General features: G+C 47.8%; 11 protein-coding genes and 1 pseudogene across 12 annotated transcripts, besides 1 other annotated feature; 5 read left to right on the top strand and 7 right to left on the bottom strand.

Annotated features, from left to right (window-relative positions):
- Positions 1–2: 2 nt before the first annotated feature.
- On the bottom strand, positions 3–2,090 carry GL50803_0017417 (Kinase, CMGC DYRK; the record flags this gene model as incomplete). Its single annotated transcript, XM_001707723.1, has 1 exon — positions 3–2,090. The coding sequence occupies one exon, from the start codon at positions 2,088–2,090 to the stop codon at positions 3–5; it is 2,088 nt and encodes a 695-aa protein (XP_001707775.1).
- A 100-nt stretch (positions 2,091–2,190) lies between these two features.
- Positions 2,191–2,745, bottom strand: GL50803_0032332 (uncharacterized protein; the record flags this gene model as incomplete). The annotated part of the gene is made up of 1 exon (XM_001707721.1): positions 2,191–2,745. The coding sequence occupies one exon, from the start codon at positions 2,743–2,745 to the stop codon at positions 2,191–2,193; it is 555 nt and encodes a 184-aa protein (XP_001707773.1).
- A 32-nt stretch (positions 2,746–2,777) lies between these two features.
- GL50803_004181 (Sulfite exporter TauE/SafE) lies at positions 2,778–4,340 on the bottom strand (the record flags this gene model as incomplete). Its single annotated transcript, XM_001707719.1, has 1 exon — positions 2,778–4,340. The coding sequence occupies one exon, from the start codon at positions 4,338–4,340 to the stop codon at positions 2,778–2,780; it is 1,563 nt and encodes a 520-aa protein (XP_001707771.1).
- A 114-nt stretch (positions 4,341–4,454) lies between these two features.
- On the bottom strand, positions 4,455–7,430 carry GL50803_0013555 (uncharacterized protein; the record flags this gene model as incomplete). Its single annotated transcript, XM_001707717.1, has 1 exon — positions 4,455–7,430. The coding sequence occupies one exon, from the start codon at positions 7,428–7,430 to the stop codon at positions 4,455–4,457; it is 2,976 nt and encodes a 991-aa protein (XP_001707769.1).
- A 298-nt stretch (positions 7,431–7,728) lies between these two features.
- Positions 7,729–9,600, top strand: GL50803_0024122 (uncharacterized protein; the record flags this gene model as incomplete). Its single annotated transcript, XM_001707716.1, has 1 exon — positions 7,729–9,600. The coding sequence occupies one exon, from the start codon at positions 7,729–7,731 to the stop codon at positions 9,598–9,600; it is 1,872 nt and encodes a 623-aa protein (XP_001707768.1).
- Positions 9,601–9,678: 78 nt separating this feature from the next.
- Positions 9,679–10,869, top strand: GL50803_0017420 (putative tRNA N6-adenosine threonylcarbamoyladenine synthase; the record flags this gene model as incomplete). The annotated part of the gene is made up of 1 exon (XM_001707715.1): positions 9,679–10,869. One exon carries the CDS (start codon positions 9,679–9,681, stop codon positions 10,867–10,869), a length of 1,191 nt encoding a protein of 396 aa, XP_001707767.1.
- Positions 10,765–11,184, bottom strand: GL50803_0020666 (uncharacterized protein; the record flags this gene model as incomplete). Its single annotated transcript, XM_038045957.1, has 1 exon — positions 10,765–11,184. One exon carries the CDS (start codon positions 11,182–11,184, stop codon positions 10,765–10,767), a length of 420 nt encoding a protein of 139 aa, XP_037902048.1.
- A 193-nt stretch (positions 11,185–11,377) lies between these two features.
- On the top strand, positions 11,378–15,169 carry GL50803_00115129 (uncharacterized protein; the record flags this gene model as incomplete). Its single annotated transcript, XM_038045678.1, has 1 exon — positions 11,378–15,169. One exon carries the CDS (start codon positions 11,378–11,380, stop codon positions 15,167–15,169), a length of 3,792 nt encoding a protein of 1,263 aa, XP_037902047.1.
- Positions 15,170–15,225: 56 nt separating this feature from the next.
- On the bottom strand, positions 15,226–15,777 carry GL50803_003349 (HMG (high mobility group) box-containing protein; the record flags this gene model as incomplete). Its single annotated transcript, XM_001707713.1, has 1 exon — positions 15,226–15,777. One exon carries the CDS (start codon positions 15,775–15,777, stop codon positions 15,226–15,228), a length of 552 nt encoding a protein of 183 aa, XP_001707765.1.
- A 66-nt stretch (positions 15,778–15,843) lies between these two features.
- GL50803_0032335 (uncharacterized protein) lies at positions 15,844–16,224 on the top strand (the record flags this gene model as incomplete). The annotated part of the gene is made up of 1 exon (XM_001707712.1): positions 15,844–16,224. One exon carries the CDS (start codon positions 15,844–15,846, stop codon positions 16,222–16,224), a length of 381 nt encoding a protein of 126 aa, XP_001707764.1.
- A 37-nt stretch (positions 16,225–16,261) lies between these two features.
- On the top strand, positions 16,262–17,599 carry GL50803_0017421 (Ankyrin repeat protein 1; the record flags this gene model as incomplete). The annotated part of the gene is made up of 1 exon (XM_001707711.1): positions 16,262–17,599. One exon carries the CDS (start codon positions 16,262–16,264, stop codon positions 17,597–17,599), a length of 1,338 nt encoding a protein of 445 aa, XP_001707763.1.
- Positions 17,600–17,872: 273 nt separating this feature from the next.
- On the bottom strand, positions 17,873–19,654 carry GL50803_0015123 (annotated as a pseudogene). The gene has a single exon.
- Positions 17,873–19,654: a sequence feature (pVSP).
- Positions 19,655–19,844: the final 190 nt, after the last annotated feature.

Raw genomic sequence — 19,844 nt, 5'->3', positions numbered from 1 at the left:
GTTTACTTTTTTGGACTGAGTGCAGGAAGCAGCGGCCGCTGGCTGGCAGATGCAACGCGCCTAGAGTCTGGTCGTGCATCCACCGCACGTACTGCAGTACTACTAGGACGAGCATTACGCTCATTAATTTGTCGTATTCCCTCTTGTATCCACGGATGCGACATAGCAACCTCGGGTGTACACCTTCTTTGAGGGTCCCACTGAAGAAAAAGACTGATGAAGGATATGAAGTCGTCTGGTGCATTGAGGACACCAGACAGAGTTTTAGAATTAACCTTGTGGGTCGTGCGGAGCCTTATCCCTGGCACCTCACTGCCGCCGGCTCCTCGACCTGTTGCTTGCAGATATTCGTTGACACTGGAAAGCTGTTGCAGATTGCCGCTGAAGATGGGGTTTCCACCCTCTGATACCCCTGCCACACCCATCCCCGTTCCTATGTTAACAAAGAAGTCGTTCTTACGGGGACTCTTGAAGATCATGTCATTGGGTGGCATCCCCAGCAGCTCACATATCTTTCCTAGCTGATCCCTTTCGTCATCGCCCGGGAAGATAGGCAGCCCGGTGTATAGCTCACAGAGAACGCAACCAATGCTCCAGATATCTATCTCTTGACCGTAAGGAAGACCAAGAATAACCTCTGGGGCTCGATAAAAGCGGGACTGAATATAGGAGTAGATTGTCTCTGACACCATTGCCCCCGAGCCCCAGTCAATGACTTTGATACTGCTTTTGTCGGGTTCCCGCAAGAGAATGTTCTCGGGTTTGACATCTGCGTGTATAATCCTCAGCTTCCGAGCGTATGCAAATGCAATTAAAAGTTGTAGAGAAAACTTCCGGACCAACGACAAAGAAAGGCCCTTAAGATCCTTTTTAGTTAGCAATTCATATAGGTTTATCGACAGCAGCTCAAACGCTATGCAGAGATGTGAGCGAAAGTAGAAGCTGCTAAGTACCTTCACGCAGCATTGGTCTCCATTGGGATCGTTGTCACGTAGTAGCTCTAGAATCTTTACTTCGACCAGGCCCTGCCTCTGGAAGCGCTTCCTGTTCTTTATAATCTTTAGAGCGACAAACTGCTGTTCCTTATGATCCAGAGCCTTATATACTTTCCCAAACGACCCTGACCCCAGCTTCGAGACTAGTTCATATCTGTACATGATGTGATCATTGATGACTCCGATGTAGTCCCCACGGCTATCATCATATCCGTGGTTGATTGCTCCGTTGTATTGCTTATTTGCCTGCTGGCCCCAGTAGTATATCTTGGCGAACCGTTGGATCTCTGATTGCTCAAACGGTGTAAGATCGGATTTGTGCGAGGAAAGGACTTCTGCTGCTGTAATTTCGCGGGGAAAAGCACTTCCCTTCAGCTGTGATCTGTTTTGATCAGCTGGCGTTGTGGTTGCGGCGACAACACCCCGGCCCTTGCTGGATGGTGTGCGTTGACTGAGCTTTGTCGCGACAGCCCTTGGGGAAACAGAGGTGGATGCTGTTCTTTCTGATCGTGTGCTGGTAGAAGCCCCTCGCTTTGGGGTTGTGGTGCGGGAGTTTGTGGTAGAGGGGGGTTTGCTTTTAATGTAAACAATGGGCTGATTCTTCCCCGCATAGTTAGCACCTAGCTTGTTGCCATGGAGAAGAGAGGCTTCCTGCTGTTGCTGATATAAGGTCTGAGTTACTGCTTTGGGCTGGCGAACAGATGTTGTCTTGGATCTCTGTGACGACATTGGCTGAGTAGTCACGCTGCTACCTTTTGATGTAGTGTCCTTGGAGGCCGCAGCGGAGAAAGGCTCTATCTTGTCGTCGGGGTCCCTTGCGTAGTGCTTGTACTGCTTTGGTACAGATACAGCCTTATGGACTATAGACGAGGCAGGGGCAAAGATGAGGTTGGTCCCAGATGTGCCGGTTGGGCCAATTTTGTATGGACGACGTGCACGGGCCACCGCGGCGGAGCGAGCTGGTGGAGGTGGCGGCGCATCACTGGCCTGATCTCTGCCCTTGCTGACCGATCTACCACTTGTTATCACCAGGCCGAAGTGGTCACCGGGGATGACTTGCCGCTGGGCTCTGGCTGAATTGCCAGGAGCAAACATTTACTTAAGTTTAAGTTTTAGGCCTTTACAACCTCAGACAGTGTAATTAAAGAGCTTAAGGAAAACGCCAAGGGTGTGCGCCAACGACCGGTGAATTTTATCAAGGATTTAGCCTAGATGATGATATTGGAGTTAGCGGGTCATTAAGAAGTTTTCTTTGTATGTGCACACTTTTTCCATCATTGGCAGCGACCTCCGAGACTCTTTTTTCCTCTAACAGCATTGCTGATGACTGTTTTTCCACCGCGTCAAATGTGCTCTTACATAACTGAACAATATCTTCAATAGTTGTAGATTTATGATTTTCCTCATCCCTCCGGTGTTTCCGCTTGCGACGGCGATGGTTCACATGCCTACAAGAGTCACAGGAGTCGAGCCGAAAGCTTTTAGCCCCCTCGTGGAGGCTAATAGAGGAAGATGAACTTTGGTCTTGATGCCCAAAGCTTCTGAATTGCGGCACTCGCGCAGGCGTAACGACTATCTCCTCGCCAGAAACATCTCCAACTGGCTGCTGATCATGTGAGGGTGAGGTCGCGCAATGCATAGCCGCTCTAGCTGTAGTGGGGGTATCTGCTACTGCGATTGCAGAACAATTCATAGCTCCATTAGTGCAATTGCTATCCGGTCTATCTTTGCGTGGCCTGCAGCAAGTCATACGTAGAGCAAATGCTCTAGACTTTTTTGTGACTAGCAAAGACTGGTAAAACCGGGCAAATGCCCTGTCTTAGCGATGTCAATAAACACTATTATCATGTTGGCCACTATGAAACATGTACAAACTACTATCAAGGCAGTAATCAGAAATGGAATAAACGACTTAGTCTTAAAGCACCGAATTATAAGCTCGCTTAAATAGTATCCACTCACGAAAAAGGCCCCTACAGTTAACATCAGAGGCCAGGCATATTCAAAGTGCAGCCCACCGATAACAACATATGAAATCATGGACGACATAGATGTGAAGGCTATCATAACGGTAGATGCTGTGCGAGCACGCTCAGGGTCTATTCCAAAGGAGATGAGAATAGGGTTCTTCAAGAGGCCCCCACCAATACCCAACATTGCACCCAGAATGCCAGCAAATAGACCGGCCAGTACAAGCTTCACATAAAATAGGATACTGTGGAAGGCACCCAAGGAGTCTGTGCCTATGAGAAGCTTGGAGCATCGTATAGCTTCTAGGTGAAGAGCCTCTTTATCTTCGGGAGTGACTCTTTGGTCAATAGATGAAAGCTGGAGATCTCTTTCTTCCTCTGCTTGATCAGTTCTATTGAAAATGGTATCACTAGATTCGTTCAGGAAGTGGTGGACATGCTCAGACGCAGACATGAACTGATTATAGATCCTAAGAGAGCGTTTTATTGAGAGTATAATGATGATGATGGTTATGATGGAAATACTGAAACAAACTCCGAACGCAATCCAGTATCCTGTGGAACATCGTTCAAACTCTTGTGAAATTACTTGACAGGTCATTATGAGGACTGTAGATAAGATGAACATAATCATACGGACAGCTGATATGGATTTAAAATGGGCAACTCCACAACTTCCCAGGCGTCCTCTTCCTTTCTTAGTCGTAGCCTGAACCTGAGGCTCTGCTTTCACAGTCAGTTCTTGACGATCCAGTAATGGTGCTATCTCTGTAGAGCACTCTGTAGAGTAAGCCTGTATCTCGTTAGATGTAGTATTGCCACTTCTTGTGGATTGGTCTTCAATGAATGTAGAAGGTTGATGTGGGGAGCCTCTTTCGTCAATGGATAGTGCTGGTGCCCTGCTCTTTCTTGTACAAAGGAGCCTCTTGCCAGCAGCTATTCTCTCCTTATTTAAAGTAGCTAGACTGCTCCTCAGCATTTTCTGTGTCGTGTATAGAAGAAATGCTACTTCTAGAACAAGCAAAAGCCACTCTGGTAATACCACATTAATCAACGCTCCTATAAGGGCCCCAGAAACGGCTGCTGGTTCGATGATGAAGACGAGGTCCCAAATAATGGACGGTTTTGTGGGCTCATTGTCCTCGTGCTGAAATATGTTCATGCACGTGAGAACACACGACCCACCAAAGATCATCGCTTTGCTGAGTGGTGCTGCAACGTGGGGACTTACCCCAAAAAGCTGCAGCATAGAGACAAAAATTACACCGCCGCCAATACCTCCTGCAGATGCCAGCATTGCGAACAGTGCGCAGACAATGGCTACGATGACCTCCATCCATACCTCTAGCCCTGGCACGAGAGCAGCGACCCCCATTGTTCAAGAAATTTAGTTAGTAGAATCCTGCCGTTTACTAACACCGATAATGGTAAGTTGACGGATTGAATACATAGTATAAGTTCAGAGCGGCTGTCCTCACCCGGATAACAGTTAGGAGCTAGAGGATGGAGATTGCTTCACCGTGCTCAGAAGCCTAGTCATGGTTGAGCAAAAATTAATCAACTCAAGTACCGAATGCTTTGTTTCCACGTGCAACAAGTTCAAGATGGTTTCTAGTATCTCCTTGTCTCGATCGTACCAAACCTGCTTCGACCTTTCATCCCGCTCACTAATCACATTCATGTTGGGTGCCTTAATTACATTTTTCATTGTGTTACGTTCAATCCCCTCAAACATCGTTGGGGTGGCCAATGCACATGCCCGCACAGAGGAAAAAAGTGCCATTAGGCTCTTCGAAATGTCATAGCCCATCCACATGGTGAAAATGATGTCCTTCATGGTTCCAGCAAAGGGATATGCTTCCAGCTCCCTATACACAGAGGCAGAGAGAAGGCAGAGCCTCTCAGGACCAAACGACCCCTGGTGGAACTCTAAAAACTTCGCATGCGCCTTTAAGCTAGTTAGTCGGCCAAGCTGGTCAATACGCATAGCCTCTGATTCCACGATATACTTGTAGTATTGGGTGTCCTGGACGCGCTCTTGTGGCACAGCCTCAACGGAGCCACAGGAGTTGGAGTGGGAGCAGTTATTCAGCGAGGGTCCGGTGTCTCCGTGGCTACACTGGCGTTCTAACTCAGACCTATCGGTGGGCAATGGTGTGCTTATGCTTTGAACCTGAATTTCTACTTCTTGTCGCTGCAACATAAGCTCTCTTTGCTCGCTCAATTGCTTTTCGAGCTCGAGTAGCCGCTTCTGGTCCTCCTTATGGGCTTGCTGCTCTGACAGCAGCCTCTCCTTTTGCTCAGCAAGAGCATCTTCTAAGAGTTTTTGTTCCAACTCGCGCTTTTGCTTGGCTTGCTGCTCCACCTTATCCTGGGCGGTCTTTGACCCTCCAAACGGCATGCGTATAAAGTTAAACGTTTTGGAAGATGGTGTATCGAGATTAACAACAACGTTATCCTTAGTACTAGATCCAAAGTTGTGGTCAGAGTGAGAGTTGCACCTCGAAGAGTATGAAAATAGCTGTTTCCGGCCCGGCTCAGAATAGTGCTCATGATGGGCAGATACTCTTTCGGGTCTATAAGCGTTATCAGCAGACAACGAGGAACCCTTAAGAGAATAGATGGCTCCAGTCATGTTATTAGATGCAGATTTAACAAAGGTACTGTTGTGCATAGAGTTTGAACACGGCATCCGACTGTACCGCTTGTGATTCAGCGCTTCGTTATCAGTTGAGGCTGAGTATGCTTGGGGCTGATTACCTTCATAGTCCACGCTTTTGCTTTGCAGATCTATTGCTGCAGATGAAGAGCTGCCAGAGTTACCGGAGCCCTGGAGTATCGCCTTTAAGTGGTTTTTTCGAGACTTAATAATAGAAACGACCTCACTATAGCTTCTGGCTGTGTGCCGAAAAATTCCGCTGAACATATCATATTCTTTATTCTGCCGATGAACAGATTGATTTTCTGCTCTGACTGGGAGATAGCAAATACTAAGGTCGTGATAAACAGGTATAGAAACAGGTTTCCGCGACTGTGAAGATCCTTTGTCTGATTCTCCGGTTACGCTTACGGAAGATTTGGTCGTACTGGCCAAAGGGGTTACTCGCTTATGCTCTGTAAACCCCCGTTCACGCAGCAAGAATGGACTCACTGTGCGCACAGGATAAATGGTGGAATAATCGTCAATAGCATGCTCTTTACCAAACAGAAAGGAAGTATCGTTAGAAAGAACCTTGTAGGGTTGATCTGTGAATTCTGTGTAGAGCTCGTCTAAATCCAGCACCTCAGAGTCTGGCCTGTCGAGCACTTCCCTTGCAGTGCTGAAGATCATCTTGATTTGCATGGGCGTGGGTACAAACAGGAGCATTGCTGTTTTGAATGTATGTGCAGGGTGTCCAATACTACAAATCCCCGTAACCTTCGTATCTGTACCTTCGTGCGCAGAGACTTTACCATCTAGTTGGGCAGAATCATTATCCAAAGTGGGGAGAGCTGACTGGACACGTTCGCCATAAAGTGTGTTGAGCCTGACATAGGCGTTGAGTATATGTCGTATGCTATTAATGTGTTCTTCTATGCTACGCGCAGACAAATTTTCTGCAAGGAAGCGCTCGGAAAGCAGCAGCGCGTCACTTTCGCTAGGAGACCAGGAGTTCATGTAGTAACTAACAAGCGGCACAGCCAGGGAGTTAAAGGTGCTATCATTGTGCTGTGACCTACCTAGCCTTATGGCCGTAGTTTTACGCAGAGCTATGCCCCGAATAACATGCTGGTGATAGTCTTCAATATTTTCATCCACGTCCACAGCCATTGACCGTTTAAGAGCACTGCGGCATGCATAGATAATCTGCGGTAGATGCTCCTGGTTTATAAAGTACTCTGTAATCGTTGGAGACCATGTGTTATAAATGTTGCGAAATGCTGACTTCAGGTGACACCGGACAGCCTCACAAATGACTGTCTTGCTGAACTGTTCATTATTCTCAATCCACCGAGTGCCTCTTGCCAATGGAATTTCTGGTTCTGAGCCGGCTGTGGAAACACTTGTCTTAGACTTTGCCTTAGTCGTATGTTTAAAAACGATAGAAAGTACTAGAGCACCATCTTTTAGTGTAATCCGCGCAACCACAGCCTTACTCTGCTGACCCATGACAATGAGCTGAACCACTTCTGTTGGGAGCCGTAACCGGAAGGGACCATCACTATATGTTCTATTTAAAGCTGCCTCTATTATCGCTTCTTGCCTTTTCTCAAGTATGGATATAGTTGTGGACGACCGAGATTTGCGTCCGGCCTGCGTGCTCGGTGGTATTAACCGTTCGAGAGAAATGCCCTGTGTGCAATCATGGCCAAGCGCTCGTCCCAGCTCCCAGTACGTGGTTAGTAAGACTTTCTGGTACTCAGTTTGGTAATCTCTATTCCGTAAATCATGAAAGACTTCGCAAAACCCCGAATGTAGCAACATGGGTTTTATCTTTAAAGCTTTTTTGTCCTGGGTCAATCAACTAATGGAGCAGTCTTTTATATTAATCTGCAAAGCATTTACTTGAATGATTGATAACCTTTTGTAGAATCTTTCGCAAAAAAGGATGAGATTCTTCCTTAAAAGGCTTGCTGGACGAAATATCAAATATTTATTGCACACTCTTGGAGTATTTGTACACCCTACTCTGTAAAGCTCGCTCAACATACCTAGCCCTCGGGCTCGGTGTAGCACAGTGCAAAAAGGTAAATAAAAATTCAAAATTCTAAGCCATTGTGCCATGCGGATTAGCCTCCAAAATTTCACCGATGAGACAAAGAAACGCATAACATCTCCTCGATCAATAGTTGCAATGCGTCGGCGTGCTATTCGCTTTTCAGACATAAAGCCTCTACCATATAGCAACTTTCAGCGGGACTATCCAGAGCCTGCTATTGCAGATTTGCACTATAAAAAATACGAAGAAAAAAGACAGAGTTTGTTAGAGGACGTTAGGGCAGAATTCAACAAAGTTTGCGAGCTTGGCATATCGCGGGAGGAGTTTCTCTTTTTGGGGTCTCCGCCTGAAATCAAGAAGTTAGTTAATGAAGACTTATCCTGCAGCGGAAAGGTTATGAGTAGCGAAATAGACAAGTCTTCTCTTGCCTACATATCTAAGGTAAGAGCACTCGAGGCAATGCAAAAACGGCAAGCGAGGGAGGCACAGCACAAAGCAGAAATGGAGGAACGCATGAGACAGAAGGAAGAGCGCGCCAAACTGGCAGAGGAGGCGAAGTTTAAGGCCATGGCAAAGCAGCAAGAGCAGCGCGAAATCGCGCGTATTGCTGAGCTAGAAAAACAACAGCGTATAGAGGAAGAAAAACGTCGCTATAAGGAAAAGAAGGAGAAAGAGCGGAAAGAAATGGAGGCAAAGGAAGCTGCCAAGCGCGAGCAAATCCAAGCTCGCCAAGAAGCTCATAAAAAACAGCTGGAAGAGGAGGCCCGCCGCCGCAACCAGGAGCAAGAGGAAAAGAACAGAATGATGGAGCAACGAGCCCGAGAATACCAACGGCAGATGGAGGAGGCCACCGAGCATCGTCGCCGCATGATGGAGCAGAAGGAGGCCGAGCGGATGCAACAGTTAGCAGAAGAGCGTGAGCGGAAACGCCGTGAAAATGAGGAGCGGCAACGAGAGGCGGAGCGAAAACTCAATGAAGTCAACCGACAGCGGGCTAAGGACGATGCAGAGCGCCGCGCTAGCACACTTCTGAAGCTTCAGCAAGGCGAGGAGCGGCTAGCAAAGAGGAAGGAAGAGGAGCGCCTACGATTGGAAGAAGAGCACAAGTTGGCGGAGGAGAAAGAAAAGGCTCGCCTAGAGCTCTTGGCTAAACAGCGGGAACTGGCAGAGAAGAAACGCATTGAGGCGTTGCAGCGCGAAAAGGAGCGTGAAGAACGAGCTCGTGAACAGGCCGAGGCTCGCCGGTTGGAGGAAAAGCTCAAACTTGAAGAAGAGAAGCTTCGCGTCAAAGATAGAATCGAGAATGCAAAGAGGTTGTGGGAGCAAACAGAATACTCTAAGCGAGTTGCCCTCACTAAGTTAGAAGCCCGAATGGACAACGCCTTAGAGCACCAGAGACAAAAGTTGGGCCAAAAGGACCTCATGCTCCACCTTAATATCAAGGTTGAGGACTTGGCAGGTATCTCCGATTCCCAAACGGCCAGAAATCGCAGCAACTCCATGGAATATGAGGAGAAACCCAAGCGTGCCAGAAGCTACGGGACAGCACGCAAGGCCACCAAAAAAACGGCTGTCTCCAACTCAGATGACCATGCCTTGACAAATGAGGAAGCAGAGGCCGTTCTGGCAACGTTACACAAGTCTCTGCATGACACAACGAAGCTGGACAGGCCCAGGCCTGTGATTACACAGGATGATATTGTACAATTAAGACAAAAACACAATGCAGAGATTCTCCAGCGCATTAACTATGAGCAAGCAAAGGAAGAGGAACGTCGCGCAGAGCTAGCAAGGACTAACGACCCCACAGAGCGGCGTCGTCTTACAACCCTCTTCACGCGGGAGCGTCTTGCGGCGACAGATGAGATGAATGAGCTTAAGGAACGTCATGACAAAGAGATGCGCCGCCTCCTGACAGGGACATATCGCAAGTAACCATACACTCTGTACTCTGTGCTTGTAAATCTTTAGCTTACCCTACCATACACTACACTGCCTGGACAGATAAAGTGAATGATCCTTGGCTTGGAGGGATCTGCAAACAAGCTTGGTGTAGGTATCGTAGACGCCTCGGGTGTTGTGCATGCAAATCTAAGGAGTACATATAACGCGCCGCCGGGGCAAGGCTTCCAACCAAACGACGTTGCGGCGCATCACAGGCAGCACATTATAGGCCTTATCGAAAGAGCCCTTTTGGAGGCAGAAATATCCTCCGATAAGATAACTCACATTGCATACACCCGCGGGCCGGGTCTTGGGGCACCGTTGGCCGCAGTAGCCGTAGTTGCGCGTACCCTTTCACAGCTCTGGAAGGTGCCGCTGCTTGCAGTGAATCACTGCGTCGCCCATATAGAAATGGGCCGCTTGGTCACGCAGCTGCCCAATCCAGTCGTTCTATACGCGTCTGGAGGAAACACCCAGGTCATAGCCTACTCTCAAGGCCGATATCGTGTCTTCGGGGAGGCTCTAGACATAGCAGTAGGAAATGCCTTGGACCGGATTGCTCGATACCTACTGATTTCTAACACCCCTGCCCCCGGGCTCAATATCGAGCGGCTTGCAGCTGAGTGGGCAGCTATTTTCCGTGAGGAGGATTGTGTCCATCTAGACCCGGATATTGTGCCTCGATACACCACACTGCCACGGTCTAAGGAGCTTCTTAAAGAACAACTTGAGCTGTATTCTGCTAACCATCCCGAGGCAGGTATAGATACAAGTTACGATATACCAATTATCACAACGATCCCTGTTCCCATAAAGGGAATGGACATCTCATGTAGTGGCATTTCGACATATCTGAAAACATATGTAGAGACACACACCTCTCTCGATCCCCGGCTAATTTGCTATAGCCTCCAGGAGACGCTCTTCGGATCTCTGGTGGAAATAACTGAAAGGGCTGCTGCTCACGTGGGTGCAGCCGACATTCTGGCCGTAGGAGGTGTGGGCTGCAACCTGCGTCTTCAGGAGATGCTCCAAATTATGGCCGCAGAGAGAAATGGGCGATTGGGGGCGATGGACGATAGCTATTGTGTCGATAACGGGGCAATGATCGCCTGGTGCGGGGCGTGTATGCTTCAGGCTCCATTATCAATGGATCTATTGATCCCCTACACAGAGGTCAACTGTGCAACTGTTACGCAAAGATACCGGACTGACTCTGTCGACGTCCCATGGCATAGCAAGTGGCCTCTTACCCAGTAAAAGATAGATACACCCATAGTATGTGTTCACTTGGTATTTGATAGCTGAAAGAAGTTTCGCAATCTGTCGGTCCTCCTCTTCGAGCTCTGTAAGATACTTGTGCATGCTTGCTGCAGTTTCAGATCTCGTCCCAATATTCTCCATCAATCTTTGCAGCTGTGCGCTGCTGACTTGGTGCTCCTCTTCCAGTTCTCGAATTGTCGCCAACTGAGAAATAACTGTCTCACGGGCCTCAAGAGCGATATTCTTGAGACCATCAGTAAGCATGTTTGTACACTTAAGGTCCTCTGTGATATAGCCTGCTATGTCAGCCATTTAAAATGTTCTAATGTTTGTTGATGTGGAACTTTAGATTTACTCCCATTGCTCTCAACGGGTGCAAAGTGTTTGACAACAGAGCTGTCTATCAGGATCTATCAGAGACGCCCGCCGGCCTACAGTTAAGCCTCGCAAGCTTTCGGGAAAAGCCAATCAGCAATCAGTAAACTGGCCCTGTCTGTTTTAAAAAATGTATCCTCCGCGAATCAACAGAAAGGAGCGTAAGACCCGCATAGCAGAGCTAAGAGGTATGGAGAGCGACGACTTTGATTCAGAAGCATATCCCGTGCCGAAAAAAAGTGTAGTCGATACCCTCTTAAGGAGGCTTAGAGGCATTGAATCTGCTCCAGATAATTACTTTTCGACCATGCACACGTACAAATACGGTACTCAAGGAATTGATATAGCAAAGGCCATATGTGAGTTCAAATACCCGGAAGATAGGCGTGCTGAGATAGAGACGTTTGTCCTCAACATGCTTCTTGTCTCAGAGATCTTTTTTAGGAACATTGTAGAGCTTATCCTCTCACAGGTACAGAAGTTGCTAGTTCCAAAAGGTCCTGCCTTCCGAGACAATATCGATGAAACCCTTGCACCCTCGGACGTGAATAGACAGCAACGTGTTTCCGCAGTATCTCTTTTTTGCGCACTGTGGCGCTATGGCATGATTGCAAAAAGTGATAAACTGGAAGAGTTAGTCGGTCTCCTCGCCAGGGAATCCTTTACAATCCTTCGACAAGTCATCAGCCAATATTCCTCTCTTCCGCCGCGACCAGCAAACCTTTCAGAAGCCAAAAGAATCACTCTCTCATCATATGTATTTAACGGTGCCTATCATCCAACTTATTTTACATCAGCCTTCTTACACACTTTCTTATGCCAGACAGTTGAGGACGGCTTCGGTATAAGTCCGCTACACGGAGAGATTACTAATAATAACATAAACACTCCCTGCACTCCAGATAAGCATACTCCGATGCTCATCTCTCAAGAAGAAAGGAATTCCTTGATACATCACATTGCAATGCTTTTCCAGCTTGACACATCCCACGATGCACTTGCACTCGTCCCCGCTAAGCCTCTTATCCCTCGTGAAGAGCTGTCTACGTTGCCTCGCGGCATCCTTAGCTGTTTTGATTACATGATAAGGCTTTTCCACGTTGAATACAAAATCTACGCTCTTTTCAAGGAGACAGTTTCTATCTTGTCGCAGGAGTTTGGCGCCTTGTCTAAGGAATCACTTTGCGACGGAGAGCTTGAATGGGGTAACCATCTATGTAAGTGCAACACCTATTTCTGCAACATCCTCAATACTCTCGGATTAAATATGATTGTACCTACTGTTTTAAACCAGCTTTCTGTAAGTCCGCGATCTACCAAGGCTTTCATTACCAGTGCCTTTGATCTTTGCCCATCTGAGCGGGAGCGTTATGTGTCGATTATTAACTTTGAGTCTGGAAAGCTGGCAGACGTTTATACAAACGAGATTAGCGAAATAGATAGCTTGCGTAGATATCCCCTTTCCCTAACACAGAGCTATAGAGTACTGGAGGATAAGTATAAAGAGAATCTAGACACTGTGTATGCGCTGCTCAACAAAGATATACAGAAGGCTATAGATAGTGTTTTCAAACAGTACTATGATAGTACCCCGAGGGCAAGCTCCGTTGAGAAGCTGCAGCATCTTCTTTTTGACCCCAAGCGGATTACTAGGATTGGTATTAACCCTGGTGACATTACATTACTACTGCAATCCATAAGAAATCAGACTGAAGAGCATGTTATTATACTTCTTCTGGTGAAGTTTCTCAATTTCAAGGATACCACTAGTATCATTACCATCAACAGTGTATTTAGACAAGTCTTTTGCAGGAGGTTTGCCATTCCTGAAACGTGTTGCCACTACTATGCTCACCTATATGCATGCCTCTGTATTAATAGAATTATTCCAATTGTTGGACCTTTACAAACAGACTCTGATGAACACAAACTGTACCCTGCTCACATCCAATGTCAGAATGCCCTCTCTAGGATCTTAATAAATGAGGATCGTGATGTGGAGCGCGACGACGCCACCTTTCACCTTATCAGATGCGTCAACCACCTTTCGTGTTTCAACCTATTAAAAATCAAAGATCTGATATCTTGTATGACTAAGGCGTCGAATCGCCTGTCTCGTGTTGAGCAGATATCCTTCAAGAGCAAACGGCTAATCATGACCTTATACAATATTATATACCACAACTATTACTTCTGGTACAGCTCCTGCCCCGAAATCTGCATCAATGTCAATAAGATTCACTCCATCGTTTCTGATGTTGTAAAGAGACAGGAGTCAAAGGCGATTAAAGATTGGTATGAGGTTCTTGTGAATGTGCGATATAAACCACTATTGGCGCACATTGATAAGTATATTCAGGAGCAGCAAGAAAGAAAGGGGAGCACACCGAACCTTGAAAGGATTCACGAAGAATACAGCAACAGCGTCCGCTCCTATCTTAATACTAACAGTGGCCGCTTTACCCATTCCCTAGCCTACCAGTGGCTCAAGAAACGTCTCCTTTCTTTTCTCAAAGAGGCTCAGCCATTATATTCTAAGCAGCTTGACACCACGTTTCCTCAATATATTACCAGCTTGCTCACAAGGCTCAATAACGACAGCAGGTCTGCCGTCACAACGACATCCTCCAGCGAACCGGAGGACAATGAAAACGGCCTTTCATATGTGGAGGATTTCTCTGCCTCGACAGTTGTCTCGATGGAGGACATTTTACTGGACCTGAGGAACAGCATTATCGCACACTTTTCCCCAAATGTCGAGCCCCTCTTGCATAGCTTTCTAACAAAAACTCTTTCTCTTTTAAACTTTACCGACCTTTCCCATGGAACTGATCCGATAGACTTTCTACCTGCAGGATTCTATGACCGGATTTATAAGGAAATTAAAGAAAAGTATGATAAGCATAACCGGTTCCATCACATTGAGAACGACTATGCTATGTACAACGATCGCCTTCTTCCTCCAGCACCCACGCCCCACGAACTCTCTACTGTCTTCTTGTCACTAGACGTTCTATCCTCAGACACCGTAAGACCCTTAGCTGCACTAATTACATGTATGCACCATTCCGATAGCAAGAACCTACAGATAGGGTCTCGGCGAATAATGGCAGCACTGATGGACACATTGGAGTCGGCTATTGCTATTGGTAATGAGCAGCAAGCATCAGCCACAGGGCTGCTGTTAGTTGAATTAGTGAAATTAGGGATGGTTGAATATAGCGCCATTTCAAATGTAGTGTCTACCTTCATCTTATCTAGTGATTGCATCTTCAAATTATCATCTACGCATCTATCTTCTTATGGTACTGAGCTTGATTCCTTGTGGTTCAAATTGGATAAGAAGCTGATTCCATTGAGCCAGGAATTTGCCACACATGAGAATCTCTACATTGATCAGCAACAGGAATATACACGCCTCTTTAACAAGTACAAATTCCTGTCTCTGGAACAACAACTGGGATACCGGATATCCTACCCGAGTGACTCGGGGATTAGAAGCAGTAACATGTTTGCTCTTGGGATGCAAATGATGAACTCATTTATTCACCACTTTGTCACTGGCATGATTGCACACTTTATGGGAATCCCCGAATGCGCTAGTGTTAAGGTGTCGTTTGCACTGAAAGAGGAAATACTAAGAGACTACGTCAAGGTGTGTCTTTATTCGCAGTGCAGGCAGTGTGAGATCACCGCCTTACTGAGCAACCTCTTAGACGAGACAGTGAAGTATTCAAATGTACTAATAGACGCTAAGCAGCTGATAAACATGCAGATAAACCTTGCCATCTTCTCCGAGACCATCACAAGCGCGTCGAAGTTTGTGGTGGCGAATGACTTTTCATACAGAAGTTCACTCAAGCCTTTTTGTGACCTCATTAGGAGGTTTCTAGTTACGGCCCCCTCCGCTAAAATGGAGTAGGGGCGAGGTAAAGAAAAGTAATAGCAAAGAAGAGTAAAAACTGGACTATGCTGCTTCTATTTAGTAGAGCTTTTTACTCCCTTCCACGACTTGTAAAGACCAACAATTTCCTCTTGCTTGGTTGGGTCCATCTTATGCCAGAACTTTTCCCATACATGCTTGTCTGCATCGCTGAGCATGTAGAAGCGAGACTTGAGGATCTTTGCCAGCTTCTCGTTGTACTCAAGGGTGTCCCCGGTGAGCATTGCGTGCTTCCGCATGTGTCCTATGGCAAAAAACATTGCGACTTCTTTCTCTTTGGCAATGCTCTGCTTGGTCTTATTCTTGTGCTTGGCATTCATGGCTTTCTCCTCATCTGCAATCTTATCCTCTGGATGCGCATGATACCAGTTAGCAATATCAGTACTATATGCCTTCATGTTTTTCTCATAGATGTCATAGTAATGCTGTTTCTCCTTGTCTGATAGCTCCTTCCACTTCTGTCCCAAAATCCTGCCCTTTTCGATTGTAGATTTCTCTGTCATGCCCACAGACTGCTCTTTGAAGTAAATGAAGAAGGCTGTCAGCGGCTTTACTGGCTTGCTCTTGAGATCCTTTTGCTTGGCCATTATTTTTTATACGCTGTGGTAAAACCTTTACCAGAGAGCAACCAGACAGCAAGTCTTGCCTCCTGCATGCGCTGCTTGTTGCAAAAGCGGAAACAGATATGTTCACAACTGCTCCCGGAAGGTGTCTCTTGTGCTGATTATGTGTCTGTCGTATCTCAATTACCACCTCTGGAAGTTGAAGAGCAGATTTGTCACTGGGACATAGCAACGCTAGCTGACCCCGACTTCGTGATAGAGTATTCTCCCGAGCAATATCCCCTGTTATCGGTGACCCGTGGAGGTGTCCAACTGGTTTTAAATGTTGCTGGCCAAGGCGTCTTTAGCACCTCCTGCGTCACCACTGCAGCAGAGTTTTCCGCTCACCTCTTGGCGGCCCTGACGGTAAGAGGCTATGAGCCCGAGTATGAAATAAAGCTGCTGCAGTCGGACAATTCAGCTAAAAATTGATTGCTTCTTAGACCCAAATTCCGCTGCTGTGGTGAAGATGCCGCAAGATCTGCAAATTATTCCTTTAGTTTCTTGTTCTTCTGAGGACTTAACACAGTCGATGGACCTGTGCCGGCGCCTGCGACTACTAATGGGGTTGAACCATAAATGTCTAAACAGGATACTCAGTGTTAAATTTGTGCAGGACATGGCTGTTTGCGAGATTGAAAAGAAGCACTCTGTTTCTCTCCAGGATATTATTGATGAGGCAGCCCTTACTATTTGTCCCATTTCAAAGCTGCTCATCTACTCCGTGTTTCTTGATCTTTTGGGGCTCGCTACGTACTTATTTACGATCACAGACGATCCTGACGTTTTCGCGATGCTTACCGATTGCCTCTCTGCCTCCTTGATTGCTGTGGATGACTATGGATATTCATCGATATCACTGATACAAGGGTTAAGATGCCTCCCTGCTCTCAGATCCAACCGCATAGAGACACGCGCAGTATATGGTAGGCTCCTTCTAGATAAGTTGGCATCTATATTACAAAGCATGTTCCTGGCCCATGCTTCTGCTACTAAGGAGCGAGACCTTGTCCGGAGGTACCTATCTAAAAAGAGCACATCATTTTCGCCGACAGGAGAAGAGCTAATTCTTGACTTTGCATTTCGGCCATCTAAGTATACTTTGGTCAAGAGCGATAGCCAAGATCAGGTACTGTACAGGAATCCTCGGATTGCGGAAGTCCAAGCAGCAATTGATTACTTCAGGGGACTTAAGCGAGATGTCTGTGGGGAAACACCCTTGATGCAAACCATTTCTGAAGGTGGTTGCTCTGATGCTTCAAGGAACACTCTATGTGTTGATTACAGTACGACACGCTTTGTGGCCAGAAATGGGCACACGGCTTTATTTATAGCAGTACTGAAGAATTGTGCTCCTGCTGTTGAAAAGCTGCGGATCTATGAGGCTAGAATGCGTCTAGCTTCCTCGGTCACCATCTGTGGTCACTTACTAAGCCACATCACAGCCCTCCACTTAGCAGTCTCTCTGCATCGACACGAAATAATAGAATTACTTGCGCCTTACGAGGCTATGCTTCAGGATACGCTGATGCATTTTACGCCTTTGCACATCGCAGCTTTTACAGGGGACTTACATGCAATACGACTCCTATTACCTTACGCAGCGGGTATACCAGATAAGAATGGATGGACAGCCCTTGTATGGTGTGCTTACCTTGATAACAAATGCAGCCTTTGTGAGCTTCTTTCATTGGAGGGCACCGAGAAGACTTTAAGGTTGGCACTACATGCCGCTACATCTGTAAAGAGCACTGTTTGTAGTACTTTCCTTAATACTATATTTGCTCACCTGTCTATGCCTACCTGAAGATATAAGCATCCTTTATCTGAAGCTAGACTTTTGTAAAGGAATTGCAATGGTCGTGCTTCCTGTAGTTAGTAAGAGATTGTGGCTGTTTAGCTATATCATGGTACAGTTGTTCTCTATTTTTATAGTTGCACGCCAGCACGAGTCGCGCCGCCCGGCCGGGAGGGCCCTGGAGACCGCTCCCAGCGCACACTGCCCTCAGAACAGTACTGGGTGGATGGACAGCAGACGCTCACTGAGCACTAACAACCAACGGAGCGTTCACTACCTGAGTCACGCCTTCCCCCTACACAGGAACCACCAGCAGAGGAAGCCCACGAGGCCCCCCACGACAGCGACCACAGCGACGGAGATCCCCGCGATGGCGCCAGTAGACAGCCCGCTCCTGTTGGCGCCAGAGGACACACACTTACCACCCTCCAGACTGTACCCATCACTGCACTCCCCACACACATCATCCATCACACAGCTCTTGCAACCACCCACAGAGCACAGCACACACCCACTGCCATCCTTGTTGGGCTTCCTATCACTGTCACAGGAGGTACACACAGCGGGGGTCATGCCAGCATCAGATGGAGCTGTTGGGGCTGTACACTGTGAACAGCCATCCACCCCCACGTATGCCTTCTGACCAGCCAGCTCGACACCAAGGGGGTTACTACATGCCAACACGGACTGCTTGTCCTTGGTGGGCGAGGGAGGGATGAAGTACCCGGCTGCCGCCTCTGTGCAGACACCATCGCCTGCCTTTGTGCACATGGACTTACCCGGCACCTCTGTCACCTTATAACAGCCTCCCATGTACATAAAGTATCCCGTAGTGCACTGTGTACATACACCTTTAGCACAAGTATTCCCATTTTCATTACCAGTACTAACACAGACACCGTTGATAGGATACTTATTAGCCTCTCCACAATAGGAACAGTAGTGAAGCTCCTTTCCATTGGCACCGATCACTATGGCATCACAGGCCCCAGAGGTCCCCCCACAGGCAGTCTCATCCTCGCAGGTCTTCACACACGTTGTTCCCTGTAGCGTGTAGCCGATCTTGCAGCGGTTGCAGCTGGCCGGGCCCGGGGCGGCTGGGGCTGTGCAAGAGAGGCATCCTGCAAGCCCGCTGTAGCCACTATCATTACCATTCTCGCACGAGATGCACTTTCCTTCGCCGGTGCCGGCCAGGAAGAACCCCTCTTTGCAGGTCAGGCACTTATTTTCTGTCGTAGCTTCAGAACATGTGGCACAGTTCTGATGACAAGCCTCACACGTGGCGCCCGCACCATTTCCATTCTTAATGTATCCTTCCTTGCATGTCTCACAGACCGGTGCGGCTCCAGTAGCGCTGGCTTTAGTGCATGTCCTACAATTAGCGACGCCTTTATCTTTCGGATCTGTTCCCGTTGTAGCATCTCCACACAGCAGGCACTCCGGTTGGTCCTCCTTCATGAACAGCTCCTTGTCTGTGCCTTGACACCCAGCATAAGAATTTTCCACACAGGTCGAGGTCCCGTCGAGGGTCGTCCTGGGGATCTTCTGACTACCGCAGTTAGTGCACTTTGGCTTCCCCGTGGACTGGTCCATTGTGCATGCTGTGCAATCTTGTATGGTGCTACAGGCAACGCAGGTCATGCTAGTGTCATCGGGGTAGTAGTCAGTCTTACACGTACCTTTGTCTACACACTCAGTCCCTTTCAGGTACTTCCCCTCCTTACAAGAGGTGCACTGATTCGGACCACTTCCATCGCAGGTCAGACAAGACTGATCACACTGCATACATACCAGAGAGTCCTTGTAGTATCCATCTTGACAGGTATCACATGTAGCTACTCCTGCATTCCCCGGTGCTGTACATGTGGCGCAGTTCTCTACTCCCTTTGTCGCGCCATCTCCCACCGTGTCCCAGCACAGAATGCACTCATTACCAGGCTTCGGTGCTGCAGCCGGGTTCTTGAACAGGCCGTTCTTTGTATTACACTCAGTGCACAGTCCTCCCTCAGCCTGTGTGCATATGTCACTGCCAGGGTGTGCATCCTTGTTGTAGCACCCGCCCATGAAGAGGAAGTACCCGTCGCCGCACTTCCCGCAGGTGGCTGCCGTCTTGTCGAGGGCAGTCCCGTCTTCCTTGGTGCACCCGGCTGCCGCGGCCTGGGGGGAGCCGGGGGGCCGGCAGAAGCCGTCGACCGGGACGCCCCGGCCCTGCACTGGGTGCAGATCTCGGTGGCCCCGACCGTCTCGCACTTAT

This window comes from Giardia intestinalis, chromosome 4 (genome assembly GCF_000002435.2).
Source record: "Giardia intestinalis strain WB C6 chromosome 4, whole genome shotgun sequence".
In the NCBI taxonomy this organism is placed as follows: domain Eukaryota; phylum Fornicata; order Diplomonadida; family Hexamitidae; genus Giardia; species Giardia duodenalis.
Note: the sequence above shows the minus strand (reverse complement) of the source record. Positions and strands in the feature narration are given on the sequence as shown.